The 26,326-nt window shown below is 39.7% G+C and overlaps 1 protein-coding gene across 1 annotated transcript in view; it reads right to left on the bottom strand.

The window, feature by feature from the left end:
- Window positions 1-26,326, bottom strand: part of CCDC192 (coiled-coil domain containing 192) — a 219,729-nt gene that overhangs the window by 66,513 nt on the left and 126,890 nt on the right. Inside the window, 1 exon segment of the mRNA XM_067730225.1 lies at window positions 49-181. Coding sequence (XP_067586326.1) covers window positions 49-181 — 133 coding nt within the window.

Raw genomic sequence — 26,326 nt, 5'->3', positions numbered from 1 at the left:
CACCTAGGACCAAGGGCCAGTGTGTGACTGTCACATGGTAATACTGACCTCTAGGGGCTGGCTTTCCTTCACGTAGAGTCTTTATCTTCTCATTGAGTTCCAGGACTGTGATGGCAGCCTCTTGCTTAGCTGTTGCCAAATCAGTTTGTAGCTTTTCCAGTTTCCTTTTGTGCTTTAGTTTCTTAAAGAAATAAGAGTTTCCGTCACTAGAGACACATGCATCAAAGGAATAAAAAGAACTAATGACGTCTGAACAAACAGGGCCTTTGAAAGCCGGCTTAGATGAAATGCTCCCTGTTCATCTAGACTGAGTCCTGTCTGAGGTACATGTGCTCCTGTCAGAGACCTGGAATCACCAACAATAAAAGCCTACTCTCTGCATCATAGTATCGTTCACCCTGTTGAATGGTTTTTATCTGGATCTGAGCCTTGTGTTTTGGCTGCTTATATAGAGAGGCAATTAGAAAAGAACTCTAGCGGGCAGTCTGCATTTTACCATTGAAGTGCCCAAACCTGAAAACATCTGATTTTTTTTCCAGTCTGTACGTAGACTCTCATGAAATAATCACCGCCTTGATTCTGTCACTTCTGCCCTAACACCATAACGGTGTGCATTCAAATAAACTCTAAAACATGTGATGCTACCATGAAATGCTGATGTTTATAAATATTTACTATGGTATCTATTTAGAGAATTCGAGAAAGTGGTCAGTGGTAAGAGGGTTTTCAAGCAATTGAAATAGCAAGGACAGGAATTCCTTGCTATAAAATAATCTGATTTATGACATCGAGACCTTTGAAGGAACTACATTAAGAAGTTGGTACATAACCAAAGGATTCCCATTGAAACTATATGACTAGAAGGCTCCATTTATGATTCTCACGATGGATTTGATTTATCAAACTTGGATTTCTCTGCAACTACAGAGAAGCTGTCTGTTGTGAAAAGTGCTGCGTTTGCATTTTTGTGTTGCTGCCTTTCCACTGAAGAGCTCACCTTGCCAAGTCTTTGTGGGCTGGTAATTAGGAAGCCCAGAAAATAAACGACTAACATTTCTTATCAGACATAAATCTTGAGATAAGGAAAGGAATAGTTTTTGCTCACCAGGGAAGATGATGTTCCCTGATCTTTAAAAAGAGTACACTCAGGTAGCAGGGAATCACTCCCTGTTTTGAGAGTAAAGCCAATAAAATCAGTTTATCAAAGATGGGATTAGATAGTCACAGACCTCTCATTTTAAAGACAGCAAGACAGGACTTCATGAAAGCTTAATTAATGGCATATGCCCGGATAAAAGAAAATGCATTATTCAAAGGAGAATGGTGGTCATGGAACTTCATTAAAGAGCGTCAGAGGGGTGGAAGTGGGCAGAATTTACTCAGCCCGTCCAGGTGAGAGGCGCCCTGAGCCACAGACGTTCCGCTAGAGGGGCAGTTAACATTCATGTGCTCATTTTATCATTGTACTAATTATGAAGCACCCCTTTGGTGTTAGACACCGTGCTGGCCAGCTGTTAAAACAGTGCTGATAAGATCTCTGCTCCATGTCACTAAGACCTTCTTACTCACTGTCTTTCTCTGTGTCTCTGTTCACCTAAACCCTTCACAATTTGGCCTGTCATGTAGCTTCGTTCAGGGAGAGACTGAGCTGATGAAGAGATGCAGGTGCCTAAGTATTTGGTAGCTGTGTTTCTGACAGTAAATTAAATTGTCTTGCTAATCTGTACTTCTCTCTCTTGTAAATTGGTTTGCATTAGCTTGTTCATGCAGACCTCATCTATCCCAGGTCTATGGCGATCATACCTGTGAGGGGCCTTTCCTGATGCTGCTTCAAGACGGCTCCATGCTCAGATTTTTCACACTTTGCTTTTACCACTTAGGACATTGGGGATGGAAAGTGGGAGGAAGGATGTAGAAACGAAAATTGAGAAAGTGGAGGGAACGAGGGAAAGGATGGCAAGAGGGATTCAGAACAGAGTGCTAATGAAAAGTCTCAAAAAAGAACTGATAATGATATACCAGCTGAAGTGTCAGGGATTTGGTGTACTGATGAACACGATTTACACTGAAACGTGTAGGAAGGTAAGACGGGTTGATGGATGGATAGAGAAACTGATAGATACGTGATAAAGTGAAGATAGCAAAGTGTCAATTGTAGTGTCTAGCTATGAAGGATATAGGTGTTTACTATAAAATTATGTCAACTTTTCTGTATGTGGAATTTTACATGATAAAATTTTGGGAAGAGAAAGAACTAAGGATTTAGTTTCCTTACATTGCCCCTCCCTTAATTCTTAATAGGTGGTATTCAAATTCTGAAAACGTGTCACATCTATTCGTATGCAGGTAAGTATTCTTCCAGAAACTTTTCTCAGAGTAGACATTGATACTAAATAAAGCAAAAATAAATGCAAGTTGGTGAGAATTGCTGGCTGATCCCTAGGAGCTGGCATGGTGTCATTAAGTAAAACTCTTAACGAGCTACATTTCCATCCTGACGGGATGACTTAAGGGATAGTGCACAGGAACTCAGTGGAAAGATATAGCGCTCCTCGGTATCACTTAAAATTTTCAGCTTTTCAGTTAAAAAGACAACTCTTTTTTCTTTTTTTACATCTTTATTGGAGTATAATTCCTTTACAATGGTGTGTCAGTTTCTGCTTTATAACAAAGTGAATCAGTTATACATATACATATGTTCCCATATCTCTTCCCTCTTGCGAAAAAGACGACAACTCTTTTAAAAAATTCCCATCTCCAGACCACCTTTTTGTCTTTCTCTTATTGTTTTTTGTCTCTTACTATTGTTATAATATTTGTCTATTTGCCTTATGATCTGAGAAAGAAGCTGAGGATATTTAGTTTGGAGGAGACAGTATATATGGGAGTTATGACAATTGACTTCAGTTATCTAAGGGGTACTCAAGAGGAGAGGAAGTTGAGTCAAACAGTATTGTTCCAGAGATAGCATGAGAAACAATGTGAAGGAAACACAAGGAGGCAGATTGTGGCACAGCATGAGAAAGCACCCTCCAGCAGTTAGAGCTTGAATCCGTAACAAGATAGGATGAGGCAAAGACCTCCTGCTCTGGGCAGACTCGGGCACAGCCTGCCTGGGTGGACATCTTCAGGCAGGCCCAGAGTAACCTCTGGGACCTGGGTCAAGAAGTAACTGGAGGTCTGGCTTACCCCCACCTCCTTCCACCCCTAGCCCTCCAGGGACACAGCACTTGCGTGAATGGACACCTCAACCCTCATAGTCTCTAAGGTGGATACAGCTGTCAGAGATACTTTAGAGATAATTCTGGTATGTGTGAGATGTTGGCCAAGAAGGCCTGTGGGTCCCTCAGAATTCAAGAATAATGTGACTCAAAATGTATAAACTTTCTTATTCAGCTGTAAGAGAAAGGGGAGGGGAAATTTAAATTTAAAGTTGAATAAAGGACCTAGATTGGTTGCTTAAGATTTCTGTTTGGACTTTTTGGTTATTCAGATAAAGTTTAAAACAGTTTAACAGCATTGTCTTTTTTTCTCTTTTTAATTTTCTCCAGACAGAACTTACTGTATGCTATTAATTCATAGCTTTAACCAAGTCCTTTGGGCATTTCTAAAAATTCCGTTTGCCAACATGTGTTTTATTAGTCATAGACATCAAATGATTTCAGTAACAATAATATTTTCCTTTGCTTTTTTGGCATTCTCTAGCCAGGCAACCCAAGTGTTGTACTTGAATCTAATGGAGTCTGTTATGGTCTCCCCAGTAAGCAGGAGCTCCCCTCAGTGATTACTGAAAGGATAGGAAGGCTTTATAGCTTAGAGGTAAATTCCTATTACCTTGCTCTTTTCCTACTTCTCCTACAGGGTGGACAGAGGGAGGAAATCATGTATTTGTGCAGTGTTTTGAAAAGGAAATATTTATCCGTATCACATTGCTGAATAGCTTGCATTATACCAAGTCAGTGGGAATTAGGAATAATCAGGCAACTATTTATAGAAGAGTTTCAACACAGAGTTGCCAGCACTGTTTAAAATTTCTTGGTCTTTCTACACACTTTGAATCATGGCCTCGGATTCTAAAGCTGGGCTTTGTCAATTATTGGCCGTGAGAAATTAGGCCAGACGCATGACATCTTCAGGCTCTAGATCCCATTTCAAAGAGTCGGTGGGGATTAAATGACATAACACATAAATGACAGTACCCAATGCTATGTTTGCAATGTAGTGGGTATGTCTTTCTGGTTTTTGTCATTATTCCTTGAAACACGTCAGGGAAACTCTAAACTGGTCACTAAAACACTAAAGTATCTTCTCTACAGATGACTCTGTCACACTTTACAAAAAATAAAATTTATACTTCATTGAAAGCAAAATTTTGTCTTTTCTTTCTTCTTTTCCTCCTCCTTTTTCTTCTTCTAAATTACGTTTTCTGCCTGATTGCATTGATCTCCTCCTTACTTTGTATGGGTAGACAAAACTTAATGTCCTGAAACAGACATGCAAATAGCCTCGATCCAATCTCCTGCCAGAGCTGGCCCGACGCCTAGGCAAAGTAGGTGGCTGCCTTCCTGGAATGATATGAGGAGTGCTCTAAGGCCCTGCCTCTTGCTTCCTGTGGAATCTCTGTCTTGGGCCTGCCAGAGCACAGCTTCTTCCCATTTTGTCTGAAATCTACCCCATCCAGCCCACCGTCATTCCCTTAGAGAGCATACATAACAAATAGGTTTTGTCTCCAGAGGACTGCTGATAAAATGCTCACTACCAAGGACGTATAAGAGAATGGTCTGAATACAGAAGGTATAGCTAGTTTTCTCCTTTCACGTCTCTTCTAACAACCCATCATTAATAATGAAACTATTAAAAGTGAGAGCAGCATTTGGATAAAACTTGGCTTAAACAATCAGTTTCCCATCTGTTGTTTTGTTTTATGTTTATACTGCCTCAGGTGAATATTTTAAAAGCCCAGGGATGATGAATATGTTCCATGGATGTTTCTTAGTGCTCTATGGCAAGCCTTGATGTGGGGATCCCTTCACAGTTTGCACCTGTGGCTTCATCATCCTTAACCTGCACTCCCAATAGCCGCTGCTCATTGATGAAACCTAATTGTCATCTACGTTAGCGTCTCTATTTTGCAGAGGAGAGAGCTGAGGTCCCAGAGAGCTTGAGTAGATCTAATCATGGCGTCTAGAAAGGAAGTAGCTAAATTGACTTGAATCAAGGTCTTTCGATTCCAGATGCTGATTTTTATTTTCAATGGTAACATGAGGCTTCATTAATCAATAGCACCATTACTTTGTTAGGTTCGTAAAGGTAACCTTGGATAGTTACAGAGTGAGTACAAGTAGAAAGTCAATATAACAGAGTTGATTGTAAAAGAGTAGGATTGAAGTGTGATGGCAAGGCCTTTATAGCATGGGTTGTGATAGGCAGGCAGCCTTCCCTTATAGCCCACTTTTAACAGGAATTACTGGACTCAGGTCATTCTATATGATACATATGAGGGTTACACTTGATAGAAAGAATAATTTTTAGGTAATTGAGATCCTGCTAACTTCAAAAAAATAAGCTGCACCAATATCTACCGGCCAACTTGCTTTCATATAGCATCAGAATATCTGTACTGAAACAAATCCATTTCTGAGATAACGGGTACCGCTTGTACGTTCTTTCTTTATGTGAGTGTAACCCTGCCTCAATATTCTTACCCAGTAAACATTAATTGGGCTGACAACCGAGATTTTTTTTTTAACTTCTTTATTGGAGTATAATTGCTTTACAATGGTTGCAGCCGAGATTTTTGAGAAAGAACCTACAGTGCAATAAATAGGTTTTTATATTATTAGCTGAGCACAGCACAGAACAAAATAGAGTGTTCAATAGGTCTTGTGAAAAGAAAACATAGCCAGTGTTTGCTAAAGCCAAATCTACTTTTTGGGCTTACCATCTCAAATCACACCCTGAGAATGGCGGGAGAAGTGCACCTAAGTCACACACCGAACAGAGCCTGCTAGGAAGCCTGTTTTTCAGTCCAACCCTCTCTGGCGGGTTGAAAGAGAAAGCCCAAAGGGCCAAAGATGTATGTGAAGCAATTTCAGCTTCTCAGCCCCACCTCTACAGGTGTTGGTAACATAGGCAAACATCTATAATGGAAGAGCACAGAAATCCGAGGACAGAATATACAGGTGGTGAAAAAGAATTCCTATATCTGCCTTATGACAGTGCTACCCATCTCCTCCAACATGATTATGAAAATAATGAAGAGCTTTTTCTCTGCAATGACTTTATTACTGGGCAGATACTTGTTTTGTTTTTCTGTGCTCAGCACTCCTTTGGAACTTGACTAAGGCTGCCTTCTGGGAAAAAATTTGTAGCTATTGGCCATCGGTGGCTTATCTTGAATCATAAAGCACAAGCATGTGTTCGAGGACTGAAAAATTAAGATCCTGAAGCACCAAGTTGCTTAACTCACCTTGAAGGGTTTTTCTGTGTGATAAAGAACCTAATTAAGTTAACCTTCCCAAGAAATAGCCCTCTCCTTCAGAAACACTGCTCTTCCCTAAGAGCAGTGAAATTATAGGGGATATAGGCTTAGTGAGGACAGGAGCTGGTCTCAAAACAGCTTAACAAATCATAAGGAAATCTAAGTAGAAGAGATGAAAATTATCGTAGGAGAAATGATTCTCATAGAGCATGAAATAGCTTTGTACAGTGTTTAAGAGAAACTAGAGAAAGCAGCAAAGTAGGAAGTTCTCTGTGATGTGTATTACTTTCCCATGAAAGACAATGTTTTTAAAAAACTGCTGCTTTCTTAATGCAAAATTGAAACAATTTTACAGCAGAAATTTTTAAGTTTAAGGTGAAATGGATCTGATCTCATATAAAAATGTTTATGATGTTAAGAGACTGAGTGTATGGGTGAATGTTTTGTAAATTGCTTAGTGGCATTGTATTAGTTAATACTGATAGTGATATTATTATTTTAGGATATTTATTCTTTATAAGTAGGACTTCTGAGATGTTGGTTCTTGGCAATGAATTATTGAGCAAAGGGCTTTACAGTGATATCTATTAGTCAAATATTCTCTAGGTGCAATTAAATGAGCAGTTTGTCCATTCTTTAATTTTTCAATTCCTTTAATCTGGTATATGTCTGGAAATAAAAATAATTTCATAAGAGGCAAGAATCTCAAGTTTCTCCCTAAAAAAATTTAAAGTTTCCAGTCAGGTTCATTGCAAGCCATGTTTGACAGTTAATTTGACTAAAGACATTTAAATGCATATGGAGAAATCACCAGGAATTAAAGCATCCAGCTTGACTCCTAGCTCAAGATTTGTCTAACTCTTTTACTTGAAAGGGAGGATTCACTTGAATATTAAACTAATCTGACAATATAAATTCAAGTGAGGAGAATAAATTGCTGAAGCAGATGTTGGGAAGTGACAACAGAATCAACGATACATAGTTCACATACGCTGAGACCAACTACTTTTATCTAAAACCTCAGACAGTGTTTAACAGTTCAGTTATTATTGCTTCCTAAACACTCTCTTTTCTTGATTTTCCTCCTCTCAGTTTCTTCTCAGCTATCCACTGTAATAAATAGGAAGTCATATTGTAAAAAAAAGACTCAGAGGGGATATCAAGTGCCACTAAAACTGTGTCCTGGCCTGTCCTGTGTCCTGGCCAGTTAGAAAAATCGAATTCTTCAAAGATGCTACAGGAACAAAGCAAACAGTTGATATTCAAATAAATTACAAATATACAGTCTTGATGACTGTAGATATAACCCAATGATCAAAACTGAACTGCTTTAGGGTTCATTTGTCCAAGTGCTGCAAGGCAAGGTCACTTTGGGGGTCTCACTGCAAAGACGTTTTGTAGTGCCCTCCCCAATTCTGTTCACATTCCTGATACCTTATGAATGTGTACTGATGATGCATGTGTGACAGATGACATTTTATCTAGTATTGGTGACACTGTAGTCTGTGTCCATTTGATAACAAGAAAACCATGTTTCCAATACTGCAACAAAAATTTTCTTTGCTTTTCTAAAACCTTTCAATCTGGTGATCTTTCACTTAGTCTCTCCCATAGGGCTTTCTTGCAGTTTCTGTTCTTGACCACTGGGGCAACCTGTACCATAAACCTTTAAAGATGACCCAAGAAATAGCAATGGTTTGCCACACCTGAAAACTTCCATACTAAAAGGTGTCAGTCCTGCTCTGTGCAGGTGGCTGAACATTGGGGGAAACATTAAGCAACATTTACAACCTAAATTCAGTTTCACTCCTCATAATCCAGCTATGATTTTAGTTAAAATTTTTGGGTCTTTTGTGTCTGTGTGTCTGTGTGTGTGTCTGTGGGATTTAACCCAGAAACCTTTTTTTTTTTTAACATCTTTATTGGAGTATAATTGCTTTACAATCGTGTGTTAGTTTCTGCTGTAAAACAAAGTGAATCAGCTATACTTATACATATATCCTCATAGCTCCTCCCTCTTGTGTCTCCCTTCCACCCTCCTTATCCCAGGAGGGATAGCTGGCCACAAAGCACTGTTGGCCACAAAGCACTGAGCTGATCTCCCTGTACTATGCAGCTGATTCCCACTAGCTATCTATTTTATATTTGGTAGTGTATATATGTCCATGCCACTCTCTCACTCCATCCCAGCTTACATTTTCCCCTCTCTGTGTCCTCAAGTCCATTCTCTACGTCTGCATCTTTATTCCTGTCCTGCCCCTAGGTTCCTCAGGACCATTTTTTTTTCTTTTTTAGATTCCATATATATGTGTTAGCATACGGTATTTGTTTTTCTCTTTCTGACTTGCTTCACTCGGTAAGACGGTCTCTAGGTCCATCCACCTCACTACAAATAACTCAATTTCGTTTCTTTTTATGGCTGAGTAATATTCCATTGTATATATGTACCACATCTTCTTTATCCATTCATCTGTCGATGGACACTTAGGTTGCTGCCATGTCCTAGCTATTGTTAATAGAGTTGCAGTGAACATTGTGGTACATGACTCTTTTTGAATTATGGTATCTCACAGTATATGCCCAGTAGTGGGATCACTGGGTCGTATGGTAGTTCTATTTTTAGTTTTTTCAGGAACCTCTATACTGTTCTCCATAGTGGCTGTATCAATTTACATACCCACCAGCAGTGCAAGCGGGTTCCCTTTTCTCCACACCCTCTCCAGCATTTACTGTTTGTAGATTTTTTGATGATGGCCAATTCTGACTGGTGTGAGGTGATAACTCATTGCAGTTTTGATTTGTATTTCTCTACTGATTGGTGACGTTGAGCATCCTTTCATGTGTTTGTTGGCAATCAGTATATCTTCTTTGGAGAAATGTCTATTTAGGTCTCATGCCCATTTTTGGATTGGGCTGTTTTTTTTAAATATTGAACTGCATGAGCTGCTTGTATATTTTGGAGATTAATCCTTTGTCAGTTGCTTCATTTGCAAATATTTTCTCCCATTCTGAGGGTTGTCTTTTGGTCTTGTTGATGGTTTCCTTTGCTGTGCAAAAGCTTTTAAGTTTCATTAGGTGACATTTGTTAATATTTGTTTTTATTTCCATTTCTCTAGGAGGTGGATCAAAAAGGATCTTGCTGTGATTTATGTCATAGAGTGTTCTGCCTGTTTTCCTCTAAGAGTTTTATAGTGTCTGGCCTTACATTTAGGTCTTTAATCCATTTTGAGTTTATTTTTGTGTGTGGTGTTAGGGAATGTTCTAATTTCATTCTTTTACATGTAGCTGTCCAGTTTTCCCAGCACCACTTATTGAAGAGGCTGTCTTTTCTCCATTGAATATTCTTCCCTCCTTATTCAAAGCTAAGGTGACCATAGTTACATGGGTTTATCTCTGGGCTTTCTATCCTGTTCCATTGATCTATATTTCTGTTTTTGTGCCAGTACCATACTGTCTTGATTAGTGTAACTTTGTAGTATGGTCTAAAGTCAGGGAGCCTGATTCCACCAGCTCCGTTTTTCTTTCTCAAGACTGCATGGGGTCTTGCAGGGGTCTTTGTGTTTCCATACAAATTGTGAAATTTTTTGTTTTAGTTCTGTGAAGAATGCCATTGGTAGTTTGATAGGGATTGCATTGAATCTGTAGATTGCTTTGGTACTCTAGTCATTTTCACAATGTTCATTCTTCCAATCCAAGAACATGGTATATCTCTCCATCTGTTTGTCTTGTCTTTAATTTCTTTCATCAGTGTTTTATAGTTTTCTGCATACAGGTCTTCTGTCTCCTTAGGTAGGTTTATTCCTAGATATTTTATTCTTTTTGTTGCAAGGGTAAATGGAAGTGTTTCCTTAATTTCTCTTTCAGATTTTTCATCATTAGTGTATAGGAATGCAAGATATTTCTGTGCATTAATTTTGTATCCTGCTACTTTACCAAATGCATTGATTAGCTCTAGTAGTTTTCTGGTGGCATCTTTAGGATTCTGTATGTATAGTATCATGTCATCTGCGAGCAGTCACACTTTTCCTTCTTTTGTGATTTGGATTCTTTTATTTCTTTTTCTTCTCTGATTGCTGTGGCTAAAACTTCCAAAACTATGTTAAATAATAGTGATGGCAGTGCACAACCTTGTCCTGTTCCTCATCTTAGTGGAAGTGGTTGCAGTTTTTCACCATTGAGACCTATGATGGCTGTGGGTTTTTCATGTATGGCCTTTATTATGTTGAGGTAAGTTCCCTCTATGCCCACTTTCTGGAGGGTTTTTATCATAAATGGGTGTTGAATGTTGTCAAAAGCTTTTTCTGCATCTATTGAGATGATCATATGGTTTTTTTCCTTCAGTTTGTTAATATGGTTTATCACATTGATTGATTTGTGTATATGGAAGAATCCTTGTCTTCCTGGGATAAACCCCACTTGATCATGATGTATGATCCTTTTAATGTGCTGTTGGATTCTGTTTGCTAGTATTTTGTTGAGGATTTTTGCATCTATGTTCATCATTGATAATGGCCTGTAGTTTTCTTTCTTTGTGACATCTTTTTCTGTTTTTGGTATCAGGGTGATGGTGGCCTCATAGAATGAGTTTTGGAGTGTTCCTCCTCTTCTATATTTTGGAAGAGTTTGAGAAGGATAGGTGTTAGCTCTTCTCTAAATGTTTGATAGAATTCACCTGTGAAGGCATCTGGTCCTGGCTTTTGTTTGTTGGAAGATTTTTTTTTTTTTTTATTGTGGTACGCGGGCCTCTCACTGCTGTGGCCTCTCCTGTTGAGGAGCACAGGCTCCGGACATGCAGGCTCAGTGGCCATGGCTCACAGGCCTAGCCATTCCGCGGCATGTGCGATCTTCCCAGACCGGGGCACAAACTCATGTCCCCTGCATCGGCAGGCGGACTCTCAACCACTGCACCACCAGGGAAGACCTTGTTGGAAGATTTTTAATCACAGTTTCAATTTCAGTGTTGGTGATTGGTCTGTTTATATTTTCTGTTTCTTCCTAGTTCAGTCTCGGAAGGTTGTGCTTTTCTAAGAATTTGTCCATTTCTTCTAGGTTGTTCATTTTATTGGCATTTAGTTGCTTGTAGTAATCTCTCATGATCCTTTGTATTTTTGCAGTATCAGTTGTTACTTTCCTTTTTCATTTCTAAATCTATTGATTTGAGTCTTCTCCCTTTTTTTCTTGATGAGTCTGGCTAATGGTTTAACAATTTTGTTTATCTTCTCAAAGAACCAGCTTGTAGTTTTATCGATCTTTGCTATTGTTTCCTTCCTTTCTTTTTCATTTATTTCTGATCTGATCTTTATGATTTCTTTCCTGCTGCTAACTTTGGGTTTTATTAGTTCTTTCTTCTCTAATTGCTTTAGGTGTAAATTTAGGTTATTTATTTGAGATTTTCTTGTTTCTCGGGGTAGGGTTGTATTGCTATAAACTTCCCTCTTAGAGCTGCTTTTGTTGCATCCCATAGGTTTTGGGTCATCATGTTTTCATTGTCATTTATTTCTAGGTATTTTTTCTGATTTCCTTCCTTTCTGATTTCTTCAGTGATCGCTTGGTTATTTAGTAGTGTATTGTTTAGCCTCCATGTATTTGTATTTTTTACAGGTTTTTTCCTGTAATTACTTGATATGATTTCAATTTTCTTAAATTTACCAAGGCTTGGTTTGTGACCCAAGATAGGATCTATCCTGGAGACTGTTCCCTGAGCACTTGTGGAGAAAGTGTATTCTGTTGTTTTTGGATGGAATATCCTATAAACATCAATTAAATCCATCTTGTTTAATGTGTCATTTAAAGCTTGCGTTTCCTTACTTATTTTCATGTTGGATGATCTGTCCATTGGTGAAAGTGGGGTGTTAAAGTCCCCTACTATGATTGTGTTACTGTTGATTCCCCCTTTTATGGCTGTTAGCATTTGCCTAATGTAGTGAGGTGCTTCTATGTTGGGTGCATAAATATTTACAATTGTTATATCTTCTTCTTGGAGTGATCCCTTGATCATTAGGCAGTGTCCTTATTTGTCACTTATAATAGTCTTTATTTTAAAGTCTATTTTGTCTGATATGAGAATTGCTACTACAGTTTTCTTTTGATTTCCTTTTGCATGGAATAGCTTTTTCCATCCCAGCAGTCTGTATGTGTCCTTAGGTCTGAAGTGGGTCTCTTGTATACAGCATATATACTGTCTTATTTTTATATCCATTCAGCCAGTCTGTGTCTTTTGGTTGGAGCATTTAATCCATTTACGTTTTAGGTAATTATTGATATGTATGTTCCTATTACCATTTTCTTAATTGTTTTGGGTTTGTTTTTGTATATCTTTTCCTTCTCTTGTGTTTCCTGGCTAGAGAATTTCCTTTATTATTTGCTATAAAGCTGGTTTGGTGGTGATGACTTTTCTTAGCTTTTGCTTGTCTGTAAAGGTTTCAATTTCTCCACTGCATCTGAATGAGATCCTTGCTGGTAGAGTAATCTTGGTTGTAGGCTTTTCCTTTCATCACTTTAAATAGTCCTGCCAGTCCCTTCTAACTTGCAGAGTTTCTGCTTTGAAATCAGCTGTTAACCTTATGGGGATTCCCTTGTTTGTTATTTGTTGCTTTTCCCTTGCTGCTTTTAATATTTTTTTCTTTGTATTTAATTTTTGATAGTTTGATTAATATGTGTCTTGGCATGTTTCTCCTTGGATTTATCCTGCATGGGACTCTCTGCACTTTCTGGACTTGATTGACTATATCCTTTCCCATATTATGGAAGTTTTCAACTATAACCTCTTCATATATTTTCTCAGTCCCTTTCTTTTTCTCTTCTTCTTCTGGGACCCCTACAATTCGAGTGTTGGTGCATTTAATGTTGTCCCAGAAATCTCTGAGACTGTCCTCAATTCTTTTCATTCTCTTTTCTTTATTCTGCTCTGTGTTAGTTGTTTCCACTATTTTATCTTCCAGATCACTTACCCATTCTTCTGCCTCAGTTTTTCTGCTATTGATTCCTTCTAGAGAATTTTAAGTTTCATTTATGTGCTGTTCATCACTGTTTGTTTGCTCTTTAGTTCTCTAGGTCCTTGTTAAACGTTTCTTGTAATTTCTCCTTTCTATTTCCAAGATTTTGGGTCATCTTTACTGTCATTACTCTGAATTCTTTTTCAGGTAGACTGCCTATTTCCTCTTCACTTGTTTGGTCTGGTGGGTTTTTACCTTGCTCCTTCATCTGCTAAATATTTCTCTGTCTTCTCATTTTGCTTAACTTACTGTGTTTGGGTTCTCCTTTTCACAGGCTGCAGGTTCATAGTTCCCGTTGTTTTTGGTGTCTGCCCCCAGTGGCTAAGGTTTTTTCAGTGGGTGTGTAGGCTTCTTGGTGGAGGGGACTTGTGCCTGTGTTTTGGTGGATGAGGCTGGATCTTGTCTTTCTGGTGGCCAGGACCTTGTCTGGTGGCGTGTTTTGGGGTGTCTGTGAACTTATGATTTTAGCTTCTCTGCTAATGGGTGGGGCTGTGTTCCTCTCTTGCTAGTTGTTTGGCTTAGGGTATCCAGCACTGGAGCTTGCTGGTCATTGAGTTGAGCTGCGTCTTAGCATTGAGATGGAGATCTCTGGGAGAGCTTTCGTTGTTTGATATTATGTGGGGCTGGGAGGTCTCTGGTGGACAAATGTCCTGAACTCAGCTCTACCAACTAAGAGGCTCCAGCCAGAGCCTGGCCAGAGCACCAAGACCCTGTCAGCCACATGGCTCAGAATAAAAGGGAGAACAAAAAAGAAAGAAGGTAAAGAATAAAATAAAATAAAGTTATTAAAATTAAAAAATATATTATTAAAACTAAAAAAGTAATTGAAAGAAAGAAAGAAGAGTGCAACCAAACCAATAAACAAATCCACCCATGATAACAAGTGCTAAAAATTATGAAAAACAAAAACAAAACCCAACAGACAGAACCCTAGGACAAATGGTAAAAGCACAGCTATACAGACAAAAGCACACAAAGAAGCATACACATACACACTCCCTAAAAGAGAAAAAGGGGGAAAATATATTTATATATAAAACAAAGGAGGGAAATATATTTATATATTTATATATAAAACAAAGGAAGAGAGTAACCAAATCACTAATCAAATCTACCAATGATAATAAGCTCTAAATACTACGATAAACATAAAACCAGAAAGAAATTAGATGCAGAAAGCAAACCCCAATTCTACAGTTGCTCCCAAAGTCCAACACCTCAATTTTGGGATGATTCGTTGTCTATTCAGGTATTCCACAGATGCAGGGTACATCAAGTTGATTGTGGAGATTTAATCCACAGCTCCTAACGCTGCTGGGAGAGATTTCGCTTTCTCCTCTTTGTTTGCACAGCTCCTGGGGTCCAGCTTTGGATTTGGCCCCGCCTCTGCATGTAGGTCGCCTGAGGGCATCTGTTCCTGCCTGGACAGGATGGGATTAAAGTAGCAGCTGATCTGGGGGCTCTGGCTCACTCAGACCAGGGGCGCGAGGCGGGGGAGGGTGGGGTATGGAATGCGAGGTGAGCCTGAGGCAGCAGAGGCCAGTGTGACGTTGCAGCAGCCTGAGGCATGCTGTGTGTTCTTCCGGGGAAGTTGTCCCTGGATCACGGGACCCTGGCAGTCATGGGCTGCACAGGCTCCTGGGAGGAGAGGTGTGGATAGTGACCTGTGCTTGCACACAGGCATCTTGGTGGCTGCAGCAGCAGCCTTAGCATTTTCATGCCTGTCTCTTGTGTCTGCGCTAATAGCCACAGCTCGCGACCGTCTCTGGAGCTCGTTTAGGCGGTGCTCTGAATCCCCTCTCCTCGCGCACCCCAAAACAATGGTCTCTTGCCTCTTAGGCAGTTCCAGGTTTTTCCCGGACCCCCTCCCAGCTAGCTGTGGCACACTAGCCCCCTTCAGGCAGTGTTCACGCCGCCAACCCCACTCCTCTCCCTGGGATCCGACCTCCAAAGCCCAAGCCTTAGCTCCCACCCACCACCCACCCCGGCGGGTGAGCAGGCAAGCCTCTCAGGCTGGTGAGTGCTGGTCGGCACCGATCCTCTGTGCGGGAATCTCTCCGCTTTGCCCTCCGCACCCCTGTTGCTGCGCTCTCCTCTGTGGCTCCGAAGCTTCCCTGTCCCACCCAGCCCCCATGTGTGCCAGTGAAGGGGCTTCCTAGTGTGTGGAAACTTTTCCTCCTTCACAGCTCACTCCCAGAGGTGCAGGTCCCGTCCGTACTCTTTTGTTTCTGCTTTTTCTTTTTTCTTTTGCCCTACCCAGGAATGTGGGGAGTTTCTTGCCTTTTGGGAGGTCTGAGGTCTTCTGCCAGCGTTCAGGAGGTGTTCTGTAGGAGTTGTTCCACATGTAGATGTATTTTTGATGTGTTTGTGGGGAGGAAGGTGATATCCATGTCTTACGCCACCACCATCTTGAAGGTACCCCCCCAGTTTATTTGGTCTTGTCCTCCACTATTTAGAGAAGCTGTCTTGTTTATGTCATGAAGCCACATTTCACAGGTGGTAAGATAAGGATATTTGGATTATGTGTAGTTACTTTCAGTAGTCCTCAGAACAAAAGTTTAATTTCAGAATCTGTTGCTGTATATGAATCGACTTTTGTGCATTCAAGATGATGTTGCAAAGGTATAACCCCACTGAAAGAGGCATTGTGAATAGTATGCAAAGAGTCAAGGGTTGTGGGGGAGGGAAGGTGTGACAATCATTGGAACTTTTGCTATGTAGATATTTGTAAGTTTCAGATTGCATATTTCAACAAGTCTAGACAAATGGCTTTGTTTTAAGACAAGTCACCAGATATGGATTGTTCCTTGGTTTTTTGGACTCAAGAGTCTGTCTCTCTTATTTCCCTCTCTTGCAAGGTGTTTTCTCTAATTCCATTAAGAAAGCTAGCAGTGAAAAGATAGCATATGAATCTAAACTTCCAAACAGGAGTCTTTAAGTAGATCTCAAAGTGCTATCTGGTAGACCTCTAAGCCTGTTCCCATCAACACACCTTTGTTTCTGAGATGGGCGAGGATAATTCATAGGGAGGGGAACATGTGTACTGGGCTTAAAGCTACTTGCCTCATCTCTCCCTATTGACTTCTGGTGTCACACTCTCCAGAGTCTGAGACTGATTGTAAGATTTAGGGATAATCAGATGTTTTGTTCATCAGGAACAAGTTGAAGATTTCTCAAGTTAGACAAATGGTGAGTTTTCTGTTCTGGTCCTGACCTAGAAAACCCACAGGAGAAATATTTGATCAATGCTTCTTTAGATTTGAACTTCCAGGTCATCCTTAGTAATAGGGGGAACAACACTGACTTGACAGGAGACCACCCAGATCTGGACATGTCATCTCCCCAGAAATACATCCTTGGGACACCCTGGACTGAATCTAATCCCCTCTAGATAAGAATGAGGCTGACTCAATGCCAGCCAAGCCTTTATGAAACTAAAGTTTAGGAGATGCACAACAAGTAAATACTTTTTAACTATCTAAAAGAATGGATAGATGAATAATATGCTCCCTAATTTTGCTGAAATATCATGTGTTGAAGTTAAAGCTGACAGCTACTTTCTCTAATTTCAATTCTATAGTACCTTATCTAAACTGACAATATCAGTTACTGAGTCACAAATGCACTTGGCTTTTCAACTGAAGACAACTTTTTTCTTTTTAATTGTCATAAAAAGCACGTGGCATAAAATTTATTATCGCAACCATTTCTAAGTATACAGTTCAGTAGTGCTAAATATATGCACATTGTTGTGCAACTAATCTCCAGAACTGTTTTATTTTGCAGAACTGAGACTCTTATACCCATTATATAACAACTCACCATTTCCCCCTCCTACTTTCTGTTTCTATGAATTTGACTACTCTCATACCTCACATAAGTGGAATTATACAGTATTTGTCTTTTTCTTATTGGCTTGTTTCACTTAGCATAGTGTCCTCAAGTTTCATCCATGTTGTAGCATGTGTCAGAATTTCCTTCCTGTTAAAGGCTGAATAATATTCCATTGAATGTATGTATCAGATTTTGTTTGTCCATTCAACCACTGAAGGACACATGTTGCTTGTACCTCTTGTCTTTGTGTTGAAGACATTTCTTGCAGTAGTGATCATAGTAGTACGGTAATCACTTGTCTTTCCTAGATGAACTGAAACTTTTAATTACAAATTGCATTTTCATTTACTAAAAGTGTTTACTTTTTGTTTTTGTTGTCAACCAGGAACATTGGTCCCAAATTGGGAAGTCGTTTAGAAGCCATCTCAGATATTATTAAATGATTTTGGTAAGATTTCTATCAAAGATTTCTAAATCAGGCATTTATTTTATGTCTGACATAGGGCCTTCCTCCTTTTTAATAAAGGAAAGTCCAATGATACTGTCAATATGACTTACAACTCTTTTGTTAGGAAATGTAAAACCCCACTGACAAACAGGCCTGGGATCATCAGGCAGATATAACTCAAGAATGCAGTAGCCTAAGAAATAGGTAAATTTTGATAGATATTTAGTGGTTGTTAGAAAAGCAGCACAGAGGAGCAGATGATTATCAGACAAGCTAATTCAATGATGAACCTTTCTTTTTCAACTGCCCTTTCAAAAAGGGGCTGTTAAGGCTTCCCCTCCTGCTCTATATGTCAACCGACATCTGCGTATCAGAGCCATCTGAGGAGTTTTGAAAAGAAATACATCGGCTCAAGCTTCTCTCTACTTCTACTCAATCAGAATTGGAAAGAGTTTGGGTATGGGGTTGATAATCTGGTTTTTAAGCTTTCTGGTTGGTTCTGATATGCATATCTGTATAGGTTGACTGGAGGAGTACCTATAGACAAGAGCCAAGTGCTGGCCACAAAGGCAGTGTGAGTTTCCTGTGGACATTTGTGTGCTCGTATATCCGAGGGCAGGCAGGAATGTGAGTTGGGGAATTGGGAGAGCAGCAATCACAGTAAGCTGCAGATGGGGAGGTTTCCATGGGGGCTTGGTCCACAAAACGTCTATTTTTTCTTTAGTTTACCAGTTTCAGCTGTAGAAAGAAAGGAACTAGTTGGAGCAAAAGAATCTCTGGTTCTGGAAATCACACTATCCTATGGCAGTGCACTTAAGGAATTTGTGAAGTACATCAGCTTCCGTTCTTAGGGTAAATATGAAGAGATAGTAATCAAAGTACCAAAGGGCACCAAGCCATTCAGAGCTCCAGCACTACCTCCCTCCCAGACTTGGTGCAAAACACCTCAGTCCCTCTGATTTCTGAACTCCCTTGAAACTCTTTGCAGGTCATAGCAGCTGAGGAAAATTCCCACACCTGCTTTCACACTCATTGCATTGTTCAAAGTTATTTCATCAACTTTCATAAGCTTCAAAGAAATCTAGCAGGAAAATTTTAAGTTCTGTTCCCGAGTCTGTCAACAACACAGAAATCTGAGGCGAGTGCCTTGATATTCACTCTCTAATGACAAATGGAATTTTTTAAACCACCTCAGGGTTTACATATGGATGAATTAACTCATTCCGTTTAAATGATTTGAGCCTCGAATATTCAGGGTGAGGTGGGGAACAGACACAATGAAAAGGACACTTCAGGAAAATCTCCTTTTTTTTAGCTTTAAAATTATATTTTCTTTTTTAAAAGTAATTCAAGATTTTTTAAAAAAGGAACCTGTGCTTCTTAAATGTTCTAAATCCCTTGATAATCCCTGTGTGCACTTAACACACATTCACACACACACACACACACACACACACTAGAAAAGAAAAAGAAATGTCATTTTTGTGGCACAAAACACCTCAAAGATCTTTGCTGGCTAGCTTAATTTTGGTGCATTATCGGGGGAAAAATACTTTATGGGACCTCAAAGTACTCCAAGGTAGCGCCAAGCTATTCCAATATATGAAAAGGGGGAATCTTAAGTTGACTGAGAGGCTTAATGTGGAGTATAGTTCCTAGACAGTCTTTGATCATTTATTTCTGTTTATTTTTTTTTTCTATCTGAAACTGGAGTCACACTGTGCATAATTTTAAAGAGAGAAAAGATGGTATCTAATTATTTCTCTCTTATTTTCCAATGGGATTGTTACTACTCTCTTCTATGATAGAGTAAATTAGGGAAAATCTGTAAATTAGATAAGAAATTATACTAGAGGTGACATTTCTATCAACCTGGGGGAGCCAAGTGAGCATATCATCAAGGGTTGAATGTTTCTACTGGACTAATCCCAATTTTCCAAGTGCATAAGCTACTAGAAAACTTTTTAGTCTATGACTTTTGAGGATATGTTTTTCTGACCAGGTTAAAATTTTCCAAAGTAGATAAAATTTTAAGAAAGAATCAAGCTCATTAGAAAGAGCTGGCTTTGTGAGATCCTCAATAATAATTTAGTTCAACAAACATATCTACTATGTGCCAGCCTCTAAACTAGATGCTAGAAATACAAAGATAAAGCATAATCCCTTCTCTTTGGAAGCTGTTGTCTTGTGAAATAAACAAATATATAACAAAGTTTCAATATAATGTTTTATGGCAGAGTATGTATAGGGTCCTTTGGGAGCACAGAGGAGGGACACTTAGCCCTGCCTGGAGGGTCAGATAAGGTTCCCTACAGGAGATATTGCCTCAGCTGAATCTTGAAACATAAATAGGAGTGAGATAAGTGAAGAAAGGGGTATGTAGACAAGGTCATTCGAGTATGCTCAAGACTGAGGTTCATAAACATTGTCTGTGTAGGAACCCTCATGAGGTCAAGCTCATGATATCAAGATAAAAAGCAAGAGTGATAAAGGCTAGATTATGCATGATCTGTTATACAGTTCTGGGAATTTTGGGCTTTATTTTCCAGAGAATGGAAGTATTTTAGACTTGGACAAATGCATGCTATACATAGATCACCCTCATGGCCTGAGGTGAGTAGAATTTTAAGGGAGAAAGTCTAGATACAGGGATTTCAGTTATAAAAGCATTTCAATAGTCCAAATGAACTGAGGAGTAATAGGAAGACAAAAATATTTAGGAAGTAATATTTGATTGAGTGATTGGCTCTGTGTTTGTGGGTGGTTTGGGGAGGGGGTAGTGGTGAAAGAGAAAGTATTGAATTCCATCATGCAGTGACTTCCAAACTTGATGTATGATTTCCAAACTTTAGTGTCTATAAGAAGTACCTAGTGAGTTTGTTTAAATGGCAATCCAGACTAAGGATCAATATGACAGATAGGATTGATTTGGGGACTCATCCTTTCCACTCAAGTCATATGGTAACACAGAAAAATACATTACAGGTCTAAAAACATATATATATATATATATATATATATATATGGCTCCAAATCTGGAAAGTAAAATATCTGGGTCTCAAAAATGCAAAGGAAACTCAAAGCAAGTAATCATGAACAGGAGTGGAAATGAAGCAGCCTGCAGGGATATTGTGAGCAGACATAAACCTTTAGGGGTGGGAGTTGTCATGGTCAGTTAGGAATGGGAGTCAAGCTTTGTAGGCCTTGTGTACACAGTTAGCAACTGGAACAGGGCTGTCCTTCCCCTGCATATTCCCTCGAGCTAGGAAGAGGCTTTTCAGTTGGGAAAAATGGCTACAAAGATACCAGCTACCAATTCAGGGACAATGCACGAATGGAGGAAGTGTGTGGCAAAGAATCATCCTGGAGAAATATGAATCTCAAATCCATGTCATGTATGGCGTGTGATTCTGATTCATACTTGTCATACAGAAACTGTTAGCCAAAAATGCTTCTTAAAACGGTTCAGCAATAATGAAGCATGAAGGGTTCTAGGAGAGGCCAACTTGGAACTGAATGTTTGGAGCTCCCATGGAAGCTATTCCCACTGAAGATAAGCTCACAGACCAAAATCACAAGGCACAAAAGTTGACTTACTGCAATGAGTGAGAGGATGTCAGTATACACAACAAATAGAAGAACTCACACCCAGGAACTATTGACAATAGAGGAATTAAAGGGGTTTTAATGTTCAAAAATAATTTTGAGACTCTTATGACAAAAATAAGGGATTATAGAGAAAAAGGAAAAGTATGCAAAAGAACCAAGCAAAAATTTGAAAATAAAAGCTATGATCATTGAAAAATGTATGTGTTAAAAGACAAGAGAATTAGGACATTGGTAGACAATCTGGGGATTCATGAGAACCTACAGAAATGAAGAGATGGGAAATATGGAAGAGCGTTTAAGAAACATAGGGTAGGGAGGAGAATCTCCAAGGTAAGTCTAACACGTTTTCTAGAAAGAAAGAAGAGAGAATGAAGGAGAGGCAGTATCTGAGGTAAAAATGGTGGAAAATTTTTCTAGAAATTAAAATATAATTCCTTAGGCTTCAAAATTACATTGAGTTCTAGCAGGAAAAGTTTAAAATAGGCATCATGGGTCCTACTTCTAGAGATCCCAATTCACCAAATACTTATCACTATAAATATTTACAACCTTCAGCATCTCATGGCAGACCTAGAATCTGTTATTGTTACACAGAGTTCTCTGGCACCCCTGTTGGTAAATAAATCGTGTGAGATACACCAATAGCTAGACAGGCATGTGGGCTCAGGGCAAATCATTTTACATAACCGGGAGATATGTGGTCATATCCAAATGTTAACAGGAAGGATCTAGTGAGAGTGTGAGTTTAAATATACAAGAAAGAAATGAACAGTTGATATTCTAAGATTCCTGAGATGGTGCGAGAATGGGATCTAAAACCAGATGGGTGAAAACCCAGAAGAAGTAGGTATACCTATATGTGTGGTGGTAGGAAGGAGAAGAGTCCTGTCTGATAACCTTTCTAGGATAACTTTTAGCTCTAAAAGATAGAGAGGTACGAGAACCAAAGCACTCTCTGTGCTGATCCCTGCTGCATATGGTTCTTATTTGTAAACCACTGAGACCAATTTAAATACAAAACAAATTTACTGACCAGAAACTTGGAGAATCAAACTGGGAAACATATTGGTCACAAGGGAGACTTTGCAGCAGCCGGAACAGCAAACACTCGACAGAACTAGTTTAGAGTTGCAGGCAGCGCAGCCTGCAAGTCCTTCATTACGGCCCTGAATGAGGGATGCTCGCTACAGCTCCTGCTACCCCTGCCTCTGCTGCTTTGGAAACTGAAATTGGCTCCTGCCCCTAGGAATCCTCCCTGACTTTTTCTGTGCATCTTCAACTCCCAATTCACAGTGCAGGGAATGTGCATTGGTTGCTCGCATTCTTTCACTCTGGCTGCAAGGGAACCTGGAAGGTAATCTGGCCTGCTTGGCCCAGTGGCTCTGCTTTTTTTGAAGACCTATATAATGGAGAATTCCCCCTCTTAGGTAAGGGGATTAGAATTCTAGGCAGCTCAAAATGTCCTCTGAGATTGTTGCTGCATCCCACGGAGCACCTTTGTGGGAATTAGTAAAAGGTGCCCCAGGGAGATAGGTGCATCTTTGTGTTAGCCATGAGAGTACCTTTTGAGAGCATTTTTAAAGTACCCGTTCCTCTAGGGGATCCTTTACCGAGTCAAGGTGCTCAGCTAGGCGAGCAGGATGTAGCTGGATACTAGTCCACACTTACCAGTCAGCTGGGTGGCCTTGTTCACAGAATAACCTACCCAGCTATACTCAATGTTCCTGATGGCGCTACACCTGCCAAAGGTAAGGGGATTAAACGTGATCATGAAACCACATCACAGAATTGGCAGACTTAGGCGGCAGCACTGATCCCACACTGTATAATCCTTAAAGCCATCAACTATTGCTTCACAGTCAATCGGCAAAATGTTATCAGAAAAGGCAGATAAATTCCCTTTTTTACTCTTGTTGCTATTTTCTGAGTGCAGATGTCTGGCCAAGTATGATAAATTCAAGTGACCTTATTGTGACTCAGGATTCGAAGGGTCTTCCTTGGCTTTTCTGAGTCCTGTTTTGAGAGATTCTTCTTCACAAGAAAGTTTTCTTAGCTTAGAACATCCTGAGCTGTCGGTCTTGATTCAGGCTAGGAAGCAGGACTGGCTTTAGGAAAATGTATCACTGAGAAGTTGAAGATTCGTTTCCTCTCCCTGCACCTTGTATCTCTCCCACCTGTCATGGGTCTTGTGTGTCTCTAACCCAAGTCAGGTGTAAATGAATCATTTGGTGTCATTTTGATTTTTACAAGCTGAAGAAACTTAAGGCCAAGAGAATGAATCTCTAATGATGGAAATTAGGTATACTAGGCAGTAGAGAAATGTTCTCTGAGGGGTGCTGAAATCACAGCATCCCAGGAAAACCAGCTCTTTCTGTATTCTTGTATTCATGAGGCTGACTATCTTCCAGAAATTCTCCAAAACAGAGGTGAGCCAGGGCTATGACTGCCCTTGATCAGAGTGGGCCCCTAGCAATAAGCCAGATGCAGCCAGCGTCCAGCCCCTGTGGCTGTGCCGTGGGCTGTGGCTGGGCTGGGAGTGCCATGAAGGTGAAATAGTAGGTAGAAATTCCAGCTCAAGTATTAAGGCACAATAAGGCAATCTGTACTTACTAATTTCAAATAAATTCGAGGTAGGAAATAAGTATTTCTAATGTTTACACAGAAGCCTTTATCTCAGGGTAGGTGGTGAAGTGCTCTATTGTATGTTCTAGCTTCCACGTGAAATTTACATAACTAAAGTTTTTCCAGTTTCTACAATGGACACCACCTTTCTTCCCAAAATGAACTAAGTGTCTCTGCAGTAATAATGAGAGTTGACACTTATTCAGTGTTTTCTCTATGTCAGGCACTATTCTAAGCACTTTACTTATATTAACTCATGAGAATCTCATAAGAATTCTACATGGTAGAGACTCTTATTAGCATCCTTATTTTGCAGTTGAGGAAACCGAGGCACAGAAGATTGGCCAAGGCGAGTGGCAGAGCTTAGGTAAGAGGACATAGCTACTAAGTGGCAGAGGTGGATTTTGAACCCCAAAAGTTGGCTCCAGGTCTGGGTTCTTATGCCACAATGACTCTGGAAAGGAAAGCACCCCAGGCTTTCCAGGAAGAAAGGATGAACGCTAGAGGAAGTAGAGTCAGGTATGAATAGCCAAAGGATGGGAGGAAAATGTGGATTGAGAAAGGGAAAGTACGGATATGGAAACAGACTCAGGGGACTAGGGAATTCAGATTTCACTCTCAAGTTGGACAAATGCTGACCTCCTCTGTAGTCCATCTGTTGTGAAGTTGTTTCATGACCCTCAGAATAAAAGAACTTGGGAGTCTATGACTATGTTGAGGGTTTACTACAGGACAGTTCAAGGAGGACGCAGAAATGCTTCCTAGACTGCAACCATGAGGAAGAACCAGGCCCATGCTTAGGAGTAGCAAAGACAAGAAAACAGCTGTCACTCAACAGTTTGGCCATCTAATATATAGAAAAGGAAAATCAACTTAAGATGAAAAAGAATGAAAGAAATTTGTTATTTAGTGGGGTTATTAAAGGAAGACCAATTACAGGTATATGTTGTCCTCCTGAGTGAAAATACCTTTGTCCTTTTCAAGTCAGGTTAAAAATAAAACACAGCCAAAAAGGCCAGACCTCCCTCCCTCACTTCTCATTACTTCCTATGGCTTGATCCTCCCATGATGTTGGTAGAGATGTAAAACTCAGGTCTTAATGAGCCTCAGTAGTGGGTCCAGAATTTCTGGACAAGAGGCTTTGGGGCCAATCCAGATGGCTGGGTGTGACCAGGGCACCGGTCTAGGCCTGTGCTTTCATAGAAAGTAGTGTTAAGTTAGCTCATGGTTTTATCCGGGGTGGCTTGGGGGATGAGGGCACTTTGCTCTCCAAGCTACCCTGTGCTGCTGTCACTGATAGGCATACTGCAGCAGAAATGTCTCTAGCCTTACAGCCACTTCCTTCAAATCTCCGATAAGGTCAGCACATATGTACGAATGCATGTTGCCTGAAGACAAATACTGCTTCACATTTCCTAACCAGACATTCCAAATCCTCTGGCTGTAGACAGCTTGTTCACTTGAACCCTTCATAGGTTTTCTTTTCCAGAAAAACAAGCCACATTGTCCAGAAGAAACAAATTCATGGCATACAACCAAAGGGAACAAGATTTATTTACTAAAAAATCTACCCATTCCTGTTAGGATCCCACTCCTGTTTGAATCTGAATTTCTAATGAGAAAATGAAAATGAGGGCAACTGAGGAGTTAGAAACAAACAGGCCCACAAAAGAAACAATCTTATCAATGCCAATTGATACCTGCATTTACAAATTTGAAAGATGTTATCACAAAAGGGTGCTTTGTGCCCACCTAGAGGGGTGGGATAGGGAGGGTGGGAGGGAGGGAGCCGCAAGAGGGAAGAGATATGGGAACATATGTATATGTATAACTGATTCACTTTGTTATAAAGCAGAAACTAACACACCATTGTAAAGCAATTATACTCCAATAAAAATGTAAAAAAAAGGCCTACCAACTCACATTCTTAAAAGGTATTTAAGAGTGCATATCTCCTAGCATATCCTGTTTTTTAAATCAAACTTTTATATTTTGCCAACCAGAAAGGTGAAAAATTACATCTTACAGTTTTTTATAGTTATTTTGACTTAATCTAATTACAAGGGAAGTAAAAGGTTTTATCTGCCTACATTTTATGTCATTATATAATGTTTAAATATTAATTTAATTTTGCTATTTTCTATTAAACTCCTACACTAATATTGTTCCATATCTTTTTAAAATTGGAGGGTTTTTTGGAGAAATACTATTAGCAGCAAAGGTGTAACTAAGAAGTCACCATTTTAACTTCAAGTGAAGAAGCTTATTGGAAGATGAATTAATAATAGAGGAAAAGTGTGAAGGATAATTATAATTTTATGAGATGGGCTAGGAGGC

The sequence above is a fragment of the Pseudorca crassidens genome, chromosome 3, assembly GCF_039906515.1.
Source record: "Pseudorca crassidens isolate mPseCra1 chromosome 3, mPseCra1.hap1, whole genome shotgun sequence".
In the NCBI taxonomy this organism is placed as follows: Eukaryota; Metazoa; Chordata; class Mammalia; order Artiodactyla; family Delphinidae; genus Pseudorca; species Pseudorca crassidens.
Note: the sequence above shows the minus strand (reverse complement) of the source record. Positions and strands in the feature narration are given on the sequence as shown.